Below are 13,837 nucleotides of genomic sequence, written 5' to 3'. Positions count from 1 at the left end.
ATGACGTTGGGAGCCCGCGACTTCGGGGACGCTGTGGTTCCGCCTTCGCGCCTCAGGCGAACACAAAAGATGCTGAACAAGTACGCTTCTACAATTCTACAAGCTGACAAGAACTATACTAGCTTTTTCCAATCTACTCCACGGGTATAATTGAACAGAAATAAATTTTTCAAAAGGGCCATTACGACCAAGATCTAGAATATAGCGAATTCACGCTTTTTTTCCCACGTAACCAGACGCCAGATGCCATGCAGCAGATATATCCACAACCAATTCCTAGAAATACACAATGCGCTTCGGGTCTGCTCCACGAAGCCTGCTCCAACCGGCCTTTCAACGAGGAGATGAGAAGGCGCACCCCTGTTTAATGTTCGATCGCATCTCATGCGGCTTGCGCCGACTTCCAGGACTGCTTAATATCTAGAAAAACCGACTAGTTAGCGTTCAGGTATTTCGCAAGAAGTCCAGGCAGCGCTTTCGCTGCAGATTGCCACTCGACATCTCTCCAGGTAGATCAATGCCGAGCGTCCCGGACTCTGGTTTGATGGGATTGAGATATCCGTTGTGTACCTTTCACGCAGTGGGGACACAACACATGAGCCCGCTTGACCTGGCCGCAGCCAGGGCACTTGTTGAGATTCTGCACATCCTTCAAGGCTTTTCCGGCCATTTGGCGATGGCGTTTCTTCATGTGCGAGGTCTTTTTCTTGGGAACAGCGCGAAGCACAGACTCCCAGAGGTCGGCGAGCAGCGGAGGAATCGTAATGGAGATGGGCAGGGCGAAGGAGGCGGTAGAAAGGAAGCCGAGCGGAGGCAATTGGGGCAGAGCCCTTCGGAGAGGAAGAGAGAGGGCCATGTCGACTCAACGTAGAGAAGAGAATTCTCGTGGAGGCAAAAGTGCGGAGAAATCGACGAAGCTTTTGAAGGTCGAGCCTGCCTCTTTTGGGCGGACTCGTTTTGCACCAGTTCGGGGCAGGCACGCTAGGCCCGATTGGGAATAGCGCACCCCTGAGTTCGATAGGGAAATAACAACGCCGAACTTAAGGGGCTCTCCAAGCATCTTCACCTTGGGGAATTAGTTCAACCTATCTTGCTGGTTTCGGTCTTGGTCCTGTTCTCATCCCACCTCTCCTCCGTCATTCTTCAATCTCTCCATCTCCAAATATGGCCGCCGCTACCAGCGCTGCTTCGGCTCAACAGCCCACCGTCTTCCCCCACAGCCATGTTGGTTTCGACAGCATCACCTCCCAGATCGAGCGGAAGCTGTTGAAGCGTGGTTTCCAGTTCAATGTCATGTGTGTCGGTATGTATGCTTCTGTGTGCTTACTCTGAGATCTCGAATTGACGTCTTCTTCTTTCCCTTTGCGTATAGGACAAACTGGCCTGGGTAAATCGACTCTGGTTAACACCATCTTCGCATCCCACCTGATCGACTCCAAGGGTCGTCTTACCCCCAATGAGCCCGTGCGCTCCACCACCGAGATTCAGACTGTTTCGCATAGTATGTGTAACCCGTGAAGGATGTGGAGGATGCTTCGGACGCGAAATGGGGACCGCGACGGCTGACGACGTGGCTATAGTCATCGAGGAGAACGGTGTCCGCCTCCGCTTGAACATTGTCGACACACCTGGCTACGGCGACCAGGTCAACAACGACCGCTGGTACGAGCATTCCCCGCATATGCTCTTCGATTTTAATTCGAATGCGGTTGTATTCTATAGATTGATACTGACGTGGCACTAGCTGGGACCCCATTGTCAAGTACATCAAGGATCAGCACTCGGCATACCTTCGCAAGGAGCTTACTGCTCAGCGTGAGCGCTATATCCAAGATACCCGTATCCACTGCTGCTTGTTCTTCATCCAGCCCTCCGGCCATGCGTGAGTCTTGCCTTGCTTCCTCCACCCGCAGGTTATAACTGCCATTGAGTCGACCTGTGCTAACTCGGAACCCTTTCCACTCTGCAGCCTCAAGCCCATCGATATCGTTGTCCTGAAGAAGCTGTCCGACGTCGTCAATGTCGTGCCCGTCATCGCTAAGGCCGACTCTCTCACCCTCGAGGAGCGTCAGGCTTTTAAGGAGCGCATCAAGGAGGAGTTCGCTTTCCACAACCTGAAGATGTACCCCTACGATAACGACGAGCTGGATGATGAGGAGCGTGCTATCAACGCTCAGATCAAGGTATGCGACTATACCATGCGCAGCCGTTTCCCAATCCCCAGTCTAACCAATCCTCATACAGGACATTATCCCCTTCTCCGTTGTCGGCAGCGAGAAGACCATTGTTGTCAACGGCAAGCAGGTTCGCGGTCGCCAGAACCGCTGGGGTGTCATCAACGTTGAGGACGAGAACCACTGCGAGTTTGTCTACCTGCGCAACTTCCTGACCCGCACCCACCTGCAGGACCTGGTTGAGACCACCAGCCAGATCCACTACGAGACCTTCCGTGCCAAGCAGCTGCTGGCTCTGAAGGAGAGCAGCGCCGCCGGTGGCCACTCTGGTGGCACTCGGCCCATCAGCCCCTCTGCGGACCGTGAGCTCAGCCGCAACTCCCAACGGGCGGCTATGAACGGCTACTAATTCCCCTCCCTCCCTCTCTCGGATGGTGTTGCGGTCGTCCATGTTGGAGTGAGTGCTTCCTGATATGCGTTCGGTGGTAACAAACAGACATCCTCTCTCCCTCCACGGGCAAGGCTCTCATTTTCCCCTTCTCCGAAAATTTACTGTCCTTTCGACGCCAGCAGGCCCTTGCAGATATCCCTTTTTTTTCCCTTTTGCGTCTCTACGTTTTTGTCCTCAACATTTGTATTACCTCGAAGAACTCGAAACCCTTCGATTTCCATTGGGCTGTTTCCTTTTTTTCCTCGTTATTCTCTAGGATTTTTGTATTGCCGGGAAAAAGAGTCTGGCATCCAGCGCTCGTGCCATTTGGTCTTTTCCATGTACTTAGTTTCCTTAATTATCCCTGATGAGAAAGTCTTATTCTTGGACCGTTTCTCTTGGTGGCGGGGCCATGTGCTGTCCCAGTGGCATATTATTCGCATATAATGCTGTAATTTAATGTTCATTGGCTTTGCCAGCCCGGTCTGTACGAGGATTCAAACGCTGGACAATACTATGTTCTATATGGTAAATGGTTTTCAGAACCGCGTTCTTTATTGCGGCGCACCGAAGCGGCCACCATCGACAACCCAGTCCCGCAGCTCTGCGTAGGCCTTCTCCAGATCGTCGTTCACCACAATCTTGTCATGGGCACCGGGCTGCTTGGAGAACTCCAGCTCGTTAACTGCCTGGTCCAGACGCTGGCGCAGACTGTCTGTATTTCCGAAGATCCAAAATTAGCGCAAGATCATGACATAACGTACAATTTAAATTAATTCTCAGAGTGCACAATTACCTTCAGTCTCGGTTCCACGAGAGCGCAACCGACGCTCCAACTCCTCCATAGAAGGAGGAGCCAAGAAAAGGAAGCGGGCGTTGAGATCGCTGTTCTTCACCTGCTTGACGCCCTCCATCTCGATGTCGAGAACACAGATGCGCTGCTTCTCGGCCACGTCCTTGACTGCTTGCTTCGACGTGCCGTAGTGGTTGCTACCGAATTGGGCTGGGGAAGTGGTTAGTCCTGTAATTGTAGCCGAAACTACGGTTTGCAAGGCAATGTCACAGACCGTGTTCAATGAAGCCGTTCTGCGCGACTAGATCCAGGAAAGCCTCCTTGGTTACAAAGTTGTATCTTGACAAGCGTTAGCACGCGATCGAAGCTTCGTCTGTGGTTCTTTTCGTGCTCCCTCACTCTCTGCCATCTTGCTCGCCAGGGCGGGGCGCCCGAGTAGTGTTGGAAACGCTGAATCCGAAGCGTTCTATGCAATTGAATAATTAGTTAGAAGGTGGTCGAGTATTTGTGGAGGTTGTCGAGGCATTGCTTTACCAGGGTATTCCGCGAACAGGCGCTTGAGGAGTGTCGACTTTCCACAGCCTGATGGGCCACTGATCACCACGGGGCGGAACTGGGCTATTGAGAGCGAAGCAGTCAGTCATCATCCTTGGACTTGTTCGGATTGAGCGTGGGATAGAGATAGGATGAGTCGGAGAGGTATGAATGCGCCAGAGGAAAGGGGGGCTTGAGTATCATACAAGCGTTGGTAGCCATAGTAGAGACGAAACGGTTGGCACAAACGAAAGGTTTATAAGAAGCTGACAGGGCACGAAAAGCCGCCAAATGATTCATATGAAAGTAATTGGGAAAGTTGCGACAGAGCGAAAAGCACAGAAAGTGGACTACGAAAACGATTGTCCGGCAGAATACAGGCGGTGTGGATGACGAAAGCGCCCGATCTTCTATTCGAGGCCGATTCTATACAGGCAGAGAGAGACAACAAATACAGTAACCGCCCTGGAATAATCCCATAATTGGACAGTGGAAAAGAAATCGCACAATTTGTGCTATCGCTATGATTTCGCTGGTCCTGGATGACTGCCACGTCTCATCGTGTTCCTGTCTCCAGCCTCTGCTTCTTGCTCCAGGAAATTGGACCACAATTCGGCTAGGGTTTCCTTGCTGGATGCCCCATTGTCCATGAACTCGGTGGCCAGGTTTGGCGTGCTGGGTGTGCGTAAAGGTGTACCAGGGATTCGAAGCTTGCCGGGGACATTTGAGGTTCCTGGTCGAGCCAGACCTGCTTGCTCGCGTTGTTCTGTAAGGGCGCTTAGCAACCTGCAAAAAGAGTACAATGGCTATCAATAGCTGAGCTTACCATCATCCCAACCCAGTAAAGCTGCAATGAGCTGCAGGATCTGGAACTTCTTTGGATCTGACCGGTCGAGTGCAAGGAAATGTAGTAGATGGTTTGTTACAATTTGCCTGGGATCCCGAATTGTTAGCAAGAATTCCGTTCTTCTGGCGGTTTGAGAATTGGACGTTTAAGGAGAATGAGAGCTTACCGGTCCACATTGTCTTCTGGTTTGCCCTTCTTAAGGAATCGCAGTGCTTTCGTTAGATGGTCATTGAGCGTCACCGCTTCATGCCGTAGCTTGCCGATAAGAAGATTCTTCTCCTTCACCTCCTTTTCGAAGGGTCGCACCCGCTCCAACTCCGCCTGGGCCGTGAGAAGGTTCATGTCAGCGTTCTTCGCTTGTTCCTGCGCTTCTCGCAAGGACTTTCTCAAGTCCTCGAGTTGAGCATCGGAGCTCTCGACCAATTCACGAAGCTCCTGCTTCCGCGCCAACTGAATTTCTTGTAGCGCCCGCTGGAGACCATCCACCGTGGATTGTTGGCTATCGCGTTCGCCAGATGCCCTTTCATAGGCATCTCGCAGATTGACCAGCTGTTCCTCGAGATCGCCCACTTTCTCCGCTAGATTCTCACGAACGGATCGTTCCTCCATGGCCAGCACCTCCCAGTTATGCATGGCATCCTTGGCTTGTTCGAACTCGGACTGGAGGTATGCGTTCTGTTCCAGCAGCTCCTCTTTCTCTTGGGTCCAGTTCTGTTGTGACAAATTCGTTCGATCTCGGAGGGTGGAGATCTCCTTGGTCTTTTGTGCAGATTCCTCGGAGAGTTCGGCTAGTTCTGTAGACTTGGATTCTAGCTGTGACTTTAGGGTAGCGTTCTCATCCTCCAGCGCTTCGATCTGGGATCGCGCTTGAGCCAATTCCTCCTGCAATGTACCGTGAGTTTGGTTCACCTAGAGAGGTACAAGAAACAAGGTCACTTACCTCATCCTCCTTCAAGCGCTCGCCCAATTGCGACTTGATTGCATTCACCCGCTCCATGAGCTTCTGGAACTGCGTTTCAGCGTGCTCCTTCTTAGATTCTGCATCGCCCAGTTTCTGCTGCAAGGCTTCCATGTCGGCCCGGTGTTTTGATTGGATCTCTTCTAGGGACTTGCGCATGTCGGTCACTTCGGCCCGGAGGGAGTCGCGGTCTCGAACGAGGGCATCGAAGCGGTCTTTGGACTCGGCGTCGTCCGAATCAGGCTTGTCGGCATGCTCTTTGGATGTATTATTCTCAGCTGTATCCGGCCTGGCGGTATCGGCGTCTGCGGTCTCGACGGGATCGCTGGGGTCCTCGGCCTCGTCCTAGGGTTCTTTAGCAACGGTTGTAATGGCAGGGCGGGGGTGTAACACCCACCTCGACGGGGCCATCGTGTTTCTCCGAGGCTTCTAATTTTTCAGAGTCGGCCTTTTGCGCGCTCTCTTTGGCCTTTGCGCTCTTCTTCTTGTTCTTCTTGGATTTCGCGCCTAGGGAAATTGAGCGGGGTGAGCGAGCAAGCAGGCACTCAGGGGAGGGATAGGTCGAGATTCTCCGCACCTTGAGCAGCAGACGGGGGATTGTCTCCAGGCATATTGGCCACAGTATCGATTAGGCCGAGGAAGGAGAGGGGGAGTGGGAGAGAAAGGGCGGGTTGGCGGTTTCTGAGGGTATCCAACGGTTCCAAAGTTCGCAAGTTCCAAGCTGTCAACACCTCCACTAGCGCCGCGCGGGCTGTCCGTTCCGCCCTGGGATCGCGATGATTAATCGAGCTCACGGTTTCTCCAACGGTTGCGATCTTTGTGATGATCAGAGAAGTTGTAAATTTATTAGAGGTTCCGTCCTCATTGCCGTTCCATTGGGGGTATGCTTGGCATCCCTCCGTGTCTCTCTCGTCTTTCTTGTGGCTGGTCCAGTTGGGGCATCGGGTCGGTCCCCCAGCCACATCGGTAGACGGATCATGGCGCGATGGATACAGGATTATTGGAGATTGAGATTGATCCCTTTCAAGATTGTAGCCTTTGATAAGATAACACATCCTTTCTTTAGCTCCTTCTCTAGTTAGTGGATGTCGAATAGATTCGTTTATCGCTCCGGCTGCTATAAATAGCATCTTTTAGTCTACAGGATACTGTACGGTATGTACTCAGTTTATAGTCCATGGAGGAAATGAAGTATACTATGCGGAACATAGTAACCAAACATACATAGTCTATCGTATGCCCCCCAGGGCCCCCATAGGACAAGCATCGATCCCATCTGGAGTATCTCGCTTGAATTTCCGGCAATAGATTCATCAAGTCCATTCTCAAGTAAGCACACGTATGATGCATATTGTGAGTAACTCGCTCCAGGTCACTTCATTGCAGATCTTCATCCTACTTTTGTTCCTCGAGTCGTTGAGTTCACACTGACTGTTCGATCGATTCAACCAAACCCCCCTTTTCTAGGAATTTGGGAAAGTTATGCGCGCTCGTGTGGCTCGTTCTAGCAGCGTCTCGGACAAAAGGTAGAGAGTGATCTACAGTTCCAACTGGACGATGTATCTATTCTTTAAGTATCCTCGCTGGGATGGTGTAGCGATGATAGTCATGCAGTCTTTTAAGCGAGAGTCGTCTCATCCGCCACGAAAGTCCACAAGGCTTGTCGTTGACATGCTTCATAGACCTACTTCCGTAGTTTGTGTAGATTTTAGATTTTTATACTGCGGCGGAGGTCCCGGTCTCGTGGAACTCATTTCCGTCTCCTCACCTTTTCCTTTTCCCCGTTCTCTCCATTTGCCCTTTTTGTTTTCGCCTGCTTATTGCTCTCAGAATTACATGACCGAGTCTCGGATGAATTAAGGTTTTTGGGGGGTTCTCAATTTTCGGCTTTTCCGTACTGCGTCATCGTGGAGAAAACTCAATGGACTGTCATTCCGGCGCAATATCCTCTCTGGGATGCTGGCCGACTTCCCGTCAGTGCGAAGCTTTCCAGGTGCTGGATTACTCTCCTCCACCTCCCCGTTTCGTCTGACCTACGGGCTGGCCCGCAACGGCAATGGTGCTGATGCTTTTGAGAATTCCGAAACGCAGTTGCCGATCGGCCACCTTGGCCCATACAGCCTCGAATTGTGGGCGGGAAGGTTTCAGAAGCTCATTTGAGTGCTTTCAAGTATGTATCAACACCATATCCACATCCACTATTTATGATGGCAAGACATTCTGAAACGGGCTGGAAAGCACGAGGTCATCACCACGATGCATTAGGACAGTCCGGTCCTCATGGCTGACGGTGAGGAAAGCATGCGGAGTTCCATGTCGAAAACCTACACTCACGGGATTCTTCAATTCCTGCGGCATGACGAGCAGATGGAGCCAAATTGTTACGCGGCCGGCACTTTACTCAGGAGGAGCTCGTTCCCCAGAGCCCAGGTCTAGACGAACCAGCTCGTGGAGTTGGGGACCGGCAATAAGATATGCCAGAGAAAAGATCAGCACTTACTCCTGAATTGCCGAGCTCGCCTGTGCAAGACCTTTTCCACCTTAGTCAGAACCTGATAACGGCCAATCCTCGGGGATCAAGAAAATCATCTTTTTATTTGAGCCGAAGCACCCGAAACAACCACGAACCATTCCCGTTGCCCATCTTGGACAAGGCTACAAGCCGCCCAGAGACAACTACTGTATGTGATCACAGGGCTGGCACGCGGCCCCAGTTGGAGCCCGGAACCAGTCAAAGCGAAGCCCTAAAGCGACTAAGAGTGGCCTTCAACGGGAGCCTCACGGGCCAAGCCCAGCCAAAATGGCCACCCTTCTGGGTCTCTGGACCGCCTCTGGACCACCATCCAGTGGGCACTCGACCACTTGACCACCGATGCGCCCCTTCCATGGAAGTTCCAGTGTTCCACTGCACTTCCTCCACCCCTGGCGGATCCCGAAGTATCCCCACCTAACTGATGCGCCGGACCTGCTAGGCTGCTTAGCCTGCTTAGCCTGCTAGGCTTCTGAGGGGAGCGGGCCACACGCTTGCACCGTCATCACCGTGGCCCACTCACGAGTCAGATTGGCCCTTCAATCTAATTTGGACTTAAGCGACGTGTCCGACCCTTGAACCCTATATCTCCGTGGCGAATCAGCAGCCTGTCTACGTGGTCTCGTCTCGATCCTCCCCGGCTAGCTCGATCCTAGCCGGAGCATGTCATTTTCTCTTCCGAGAAAACCGTTACGCCAAGGGCGCTGGTGCATAATGAACCTTGCCCACCGCGGGCGAGCCCGCTGGTACATTGACAAACTACGGAGATACACCCAATACGATTATTATACGCCTCTTTCTTTTGCCGCCCCCCCCCCCTCCTCTCTCCCTCCCTTCCCTCCTCTCGCTACTCCACTCTTCCTCCAGTCCGCTCTGGTTTTATTCTCAAGGTCCAGCGTTCCTTTGATGGTTCTCCGGACTCCCCGTTGGCTTTCCAGGCTCTTGGCTTTTGTCCATTTCTGTGCTGCTAGTCAATTGGACTTGTTTTGAAACCTTTGGGAGTCCTTTGCCATTGAGGCGGCTCTCGTCATCTTCACCTTCCTTTCTCTCCTTCCGTTTCTCCGCGTATATCTCATCTCCCACATGCCATGATACTACTCTACCATTTTGTTCTACACTTTCCATCCCTGGCCTTCCAGACTCGCCTTCCTTCCTGTCGGCATAAAGTCCGAATCCTATGGCCTAACCCTGTATAAACTAGGATTCTTTTTTGTTTAAGTTCATTATAATTTTCCCCCCAATTCTCGTCTTATTTATTTTTATTCCGGTTGTGACGACCTTTGGCATCTCCGGAGGCCTACTCAAACTGGGTCCCTCACACTCACACAACACACCCCTTTCCCACTTAATAATCCCACCCCCTGCTCCACCTCGGCTCCATTATTCATTATTTTATTATTTGTATTATTGTCTTATTCCATGATTGAAAAGATTCCCAACTCCCCGTCTGGTCGTGTGCAGAATTCTTTCTCTGTTTCTTGTTTCCCTATTTCCCCTCCTGCTCCCGCATCTACAGTTTCTCTTCGCCGTCAGCGGCGGTTCTCTCGTTACAGATCTCCGAGCAACTAGCCCTGATCCTCTTCTCTACCTTATCGCGCCAGTCTCTACCGCCATGTCGAAGGACCTAGCCGGCATCCGACAAGCGTTGGAACGTGCGCGGAACTGTGAAGATGGCACCGTGGACCCGCAAACGACCGCCATCCTCGAAGCCGCCATCACCGAACTATGGACGCGCATCCAAGCCGATCCGGACAGCTATGTGCTCAGCCGCGATGAGTTCGCGCTCTTCAATTACTTTCTCGAGCGCTACCGCGGCTCGACTGTCGCCCAGCGGGCTGTGGCGCGGTTTTGGAACAATTACCAGGGCTCCCCCAACGCGGCGGCTAAGAAATAGTCTGGACCACTGCGAATAAAAGTGATTCGCGATCTGCAACTGGGCTGAATGGGGATTCCTCACTCTCTTACTTCTGTTTCCATTTTCTTCCAATCCTTCTTCGTCTACAGTTGTACGGTCTTTCTCTTCTTTCCTGCCCTCCACGGACGGAGGAGGGGCAGTGGAATGGAGGGGATGAGGACTTGTCCATTACATCCTGGACGTGGCTGGAATGACGGGTCTGCATGATGCATGCCCTGGCTACTGCCGCTCCCGCTGTTCATCCGTGTATGCCGATGCAGTCCAAGACGAGAGCAGCAAGAAACTGAAACCTGATGAGAAACCCATGAACCGGCACCCCCTCGCGCGTGCCCATGATGAGAAATCTACATATGACCACACCGACAATCGCCCATGGTAAGCTTGGCCCTCCAATGGACCAGAGACTATGGGGGGAAACTACGGGGAATGACAAAAGGACGAAGCAGAAGACCCGAAGACCCGAAGTGGGCGATGGACCTCTCTGGTTGGGGGTCGCTCACCGGTTTGCCTTCTTCCCCCAACGGCCCAACCGCCAACGAGGACTCACAAATACAGGAGCAACCAATTGGGAAACGAAGAGAGGGGGGCAAAGGCAAGCATGATGCAAGACGTTTGCGCTTGCTGCGGGAGTGGAGATGTGCGGTCAGGCAAATTGGCCTGGAGCCCTGCGTCATTTCGGGACTACATGCATTTGGGCAGGGCATCTCCGCATTACCTGCCACCCGGAGCCCTCTGATTGAATGATTGACCTTGAGAAATACACCAGAGTCTGCCAGCTGGATGCCAGCTGGAAACCACCTGGTCAAAGGACTTTCTTCAGAGATCCTGGAGAGATCGATTTGCCCTTTCTCATCTGCGCTGCTGTCCATCATGGTTCAGGCAAAGATGACCAAAAGACAACAGCACCAAATTTGTGGACGACATCCTCATCTGTCGATTGCAGATAACCTAGCATGCTGTCTATTTTTATCATTCCATCCTAACCTCCCCCCTTCCGAGTCATTTCATCACTCTATCCTGTATTATTATCTACATTATTCTTTACCCGGCATATCTACCTAATTTCAATCTGCGTTGGTGGAGAGAGCCGCCGTATGACACACAGCTGCACGACCCCGTCAGCAATTCTCCGACTGGCTCGGCTCCGACGGCCTCCTCCGCCGAGGACTGGACTTTTTTTTTTAAATTAATCCTTCCTTTTCGTGCACTTAATCTATGCAATTTTACAGTGTCCACCTTATCCCGTTCTGATATTTAGTGTTGGCCACCCCGCCGTGCGATGCTGACGCCGAGACGTTACAATGAGCTATGGACTTCCGAAGTATACGGAGACCACTAGCGTGAGGAAGCAACGAGTAGGCAAAGAGGGCTGTTGTCGTCACATACTATCCCAGTCTAGTCTCCATGCTTGTCCCTGCTGGGATTCTTCGAATCACTAGTTGCTCAAGGCTTAAATTGCGGGTGGGTTGCGAAAAGTGTGTCTTACAATCATGGTGAGCGCAAGCGATCCCAAGGGACAAAGAATACATTCCTTGCTAATGAGTTCTCCTAAAGCCAGAAATTTCCAATCAACGCCATTTCCCTTTCCATCCGACAAGCACACCTGCTAACGATGCAAATCAAACCATAATGGAAGACGCCATACCCTCCTCCTCGGCCATGAGATAAAACACGCTGTGCGGCCGTACACAATGCACCATGGAAAACAAAGAAAAGTCCGCTCAATACAGTGAGTTATCTGCACAAGAGAAACTGCCCCCTCTTACTCCTTCCCGTAGGTTTTGGGAAATGGACCGAATCGATGAATACACGCCAATCAAGCACTAGAGCAAATCAGTGGATAGGTCAGATCCGAAGGGGCAAGAATGGACTGAAAGTTACAATGATCAGTGCCACAAAAACCAGGCCCATGTTGAGGCAAAAAAAGACCATCTGAGTCCTGGTCATGAACCAGCGATGTCGGTTGATATACAGCCAGAACATCCCTGGCAGACCAACGGTGAACCAAGTAGCAAACAAGGAGCTCTGTGAAACTAGTTAGTGAGAGATTCGCTCATCTGATAGATGAACGCATACTGCCAGACCAAGGACATCGTTGAAAACAGGAATGGCCTCCGCGATGATCCAGGACAGGATCCACAGAGCGAGACAGATGACCATCCAAATCACTCGACCCACGAATGACTGGGTATGCATCGCTTTGGTACCGCGGAAAATGCGAACATAAATGGTTTTCACTCCCACGTGGGCGTTCACGACACCTCCGATCACGATCTACATTGGGTTAGCATTCAAGAGATAATTAACTTCCCCACATTGGCGCTGCACAAAACACATACCGTTGGAATGGCAATACCATAGGAGATCTTTCGAAAGAGTCTCCTCGCAGAATTAAGGGCAGGTGATGTGACGGATGGGCCCACATATGCATAAATGACAATGGCAGTGGTCGTGTACAAAATCATCTCGGTCAGTTGCAACAGACCCAATGCCCGAGGGAAATCGTCGATGTCCTGCAACTCAGAGAACATGGTCAAGAAGGCCACATGGCCAGCATATGCAAAGACAATGTTGGCAATTGCTAGGCATATATCATGTAATGGGGGATGAGGAGAGAAAAGGGGTATCTGACTTGGACCTCCTCTGGCAGTGACTACACTGACCATGGTCACCAGAACTGCCACAACGATGCTTATAGAGCTTATCGTTGACAAGTGAGAGAGCTTCTCAAGTCGACGTGGGAGAGTCAGAATGAATGAGACCAACAAGCCCAGGGCAGAGTACAACAAAGTGCAGCTGCCATGGTCTGTGAGAACATTCATCATGATCGAAAACGTCAGCACATGGCTCCCCATGATGAAAATGTAATAGATCAGTTGGGAGATTCCCAGGATTTGCCGGCCATATTGTCCCATCAAGAGGTCTCCGGCATCTGCCATGCTATGTAGCTGCATGTTGTGCCTTTTGAGCGTACCGATGGTGTAGCCCGTGTAAGTGGAGATGATGCCAACAGCAAGGATAGCGAAAACGCCCCTGATTGATCGAGTCAGTGATGTCTTTCTAGACCAGAGCAAATGTCGCTAGAGAGCAGGTTAGATACGGAATCAGTCCCAACGTTGCCAAAGCTTTGGGTAGAGCCAGAATCCCGAGTGATATGGTCTCTGCAATCATGACTAGCTCTGTTAGCTTTGGCATTGTTTGGGAAGAAAGACCGCGGCCTACCCATTCCAGCTTGCCTAAGGGAGCGACTCAGTTTCCGGATGCTTCTATGTCTCTTCGAATGGATCGAAAACTTACCACCAGGCCATCGTCTTATACTTCACACTCGCATCGCTTTCATCTCCGAAGGGGTCCGACTGCACAGCGCCGGCCTCTGGGGTCACGGCGGCCTTCTCAACTGGCACACCAAGTTCAGAGTCGGCAGGGTCAGCCCTGAGGGAGCTTCGAGGGTCCATATCGGAGTAAAGGCATGGAGAATCCTGGTTTGGAAGGGGAAGACACGACCACAGTCGATGGACAGCGAATAAGGCACCTGCCTAAGGACGTGCCTGCCATTCTAACGGAGCCTCCCATACGGAAGGCAAGACATGACCGAAAGATACCGTGAAGAATTAAGGAAATTTTATATTTGTACAAGATCGCTCTATATATATCCA

The 13,837-nt window shown here is 51.6% G+C and overlaps 6 protein-coding genes across 6 annotated transcripts; 2 read left to right on the top strand and 4 right to left on the bottom strand.

Moving 5' to 3' along the window:
* Positions 1-382: 382 nt before the first annotated feature.
* N7458_011613 (mitochondrial 54S ribosomal protein bL32m) lies at positions 383-856 on the bottom strand (the record flags this gene model as incomplete). Its single annotated transcript, XM_056914995.1, has 2 exons — positions 383-420; positions 571-856. 2 exons carry the CDS (start codon positions 854-856, stop codon positions 383-385), a joined length of 324 nt encoding a protein of 107 aa, XP_056759749.1.
* A 308-nt stretch (positions 857-1,164) lies between these two features.
* aspD (septin aspD) lies at positions 1,165-2,583 on the top strand (the record flags this gene model as incomplete). Its single annotated transcript, XM_056914994.1, has 6 exons — positions 1,165-1,303; positions 1,373-1,501; positions 1,581-1,662; positions 1,745-1,882; positions 1,970-2,183; positions 2,245-2,583. The coding sequence occupies 6 exons, from the start codon at positions 1,165-1,167 to the stop codon at positions 2,581-2,583; spliced, it is 1,041 nt and encodes a 346-aa protein (XP_056759748.1).
* Positions 2,584-3,158: 575 nt separating this feature from the next.
* On the bottom strand, positions 3,159-4,013 carry N7458_011611 (guanylate kinase; the record flags this gene model as incomplete). The annotated part of the gene is made up of 5 exons (XM_056914993.1): positions 3,159-3,319; positions 3,401-3,607; positions 3,672-3,736; positions 3,797-3,863; positions 3,932-4,013. Coding segments are annotated over 5 exons (582 nt in total), but the record flags the coding sequence as incomplete, so codon positions are not given.
* Positions 4,014-4,452: 439 nt separating this feature from the next.
* N7458_011610 (putative Golgi matrix protein) lies at positions 4,453-6,347 on the bottom strand (the record flags this gene model as incomplete). Its single annotated transcript, XM_056914992.1, has 6 exons — positions 4,453-4,697; positions 4,758-4,864; positions 4,945-5,660; positions 5,719-6,081; positions 6,140-6,243; positions 6,314-6,347. The coding sequence occupies 6 exons, from the start codon at positions 6,345-6,347 to the stop codon at positions 4,453-4,455; spliced, it is 1,569 nt and encodes a 522-aa protein (XP_056759746.1).
* A 3,531-nt stretch (positions 6,348-9,878) lies between these two features.
* On the top strand, positions 9,879-10,160 carry N7458_011609 (uncharacterized protein; the record flags this gene model as incomplete). Its single annotated transcript, XM_056914991.1, has 1 exon — positions 9,879-10,160. One exon carries the CDS (start codon positions 9,879-9,881, stop codon positions 10,158-10,160), a length of 282 nt encoding a protein of 93 aa, XP_056759745.1.
* A 1,866-nt stretch (positions 10,161-12,026) lies between these two features.
* N7458_011608 (uncharacterized protein) lies at positions 12,027-13,636 on the bottom strand (the record flags this gene model as incomplete). The annotated part of the gene is made up of 6 exons (XM_056914990.1): positions 12,027-12,206; positions 12,258-12,455; positions 12,521-13,214; positions 13,282-13,354; positions 13,404-13,417; positions 13,479-13,636. 6 exons carry the CDS (start codon positions 13,634-13,636, stop codon positions 12,027-12,029), a joined length of 1,317 nt encoding a protein of 438 aa, XP_056759744.1.
* Positions 13,637-13,837: the final 201 nt, after the last annotated feature.

The sequence above is a fragment of the Penicillium daleae genome (genome assembly GCF_028827525.1).
Source record: "Penicillium daleae strain IBT 16125 chromosome Unknown utg000009l_segment0_segment0, whole genome shotgun sequence".
Taxonomy (NCBI): Eukaryota; Fungi; Ascomycota; class Eurotiomycetes; order Eurotiales; family Aspergillaceae; genus Penicillium; species Penicillium daleae.
Note: the sequence above shows the minus strand (reverse complement) of the source record. Positions and strands in the feature narration are given on the sequence as shown.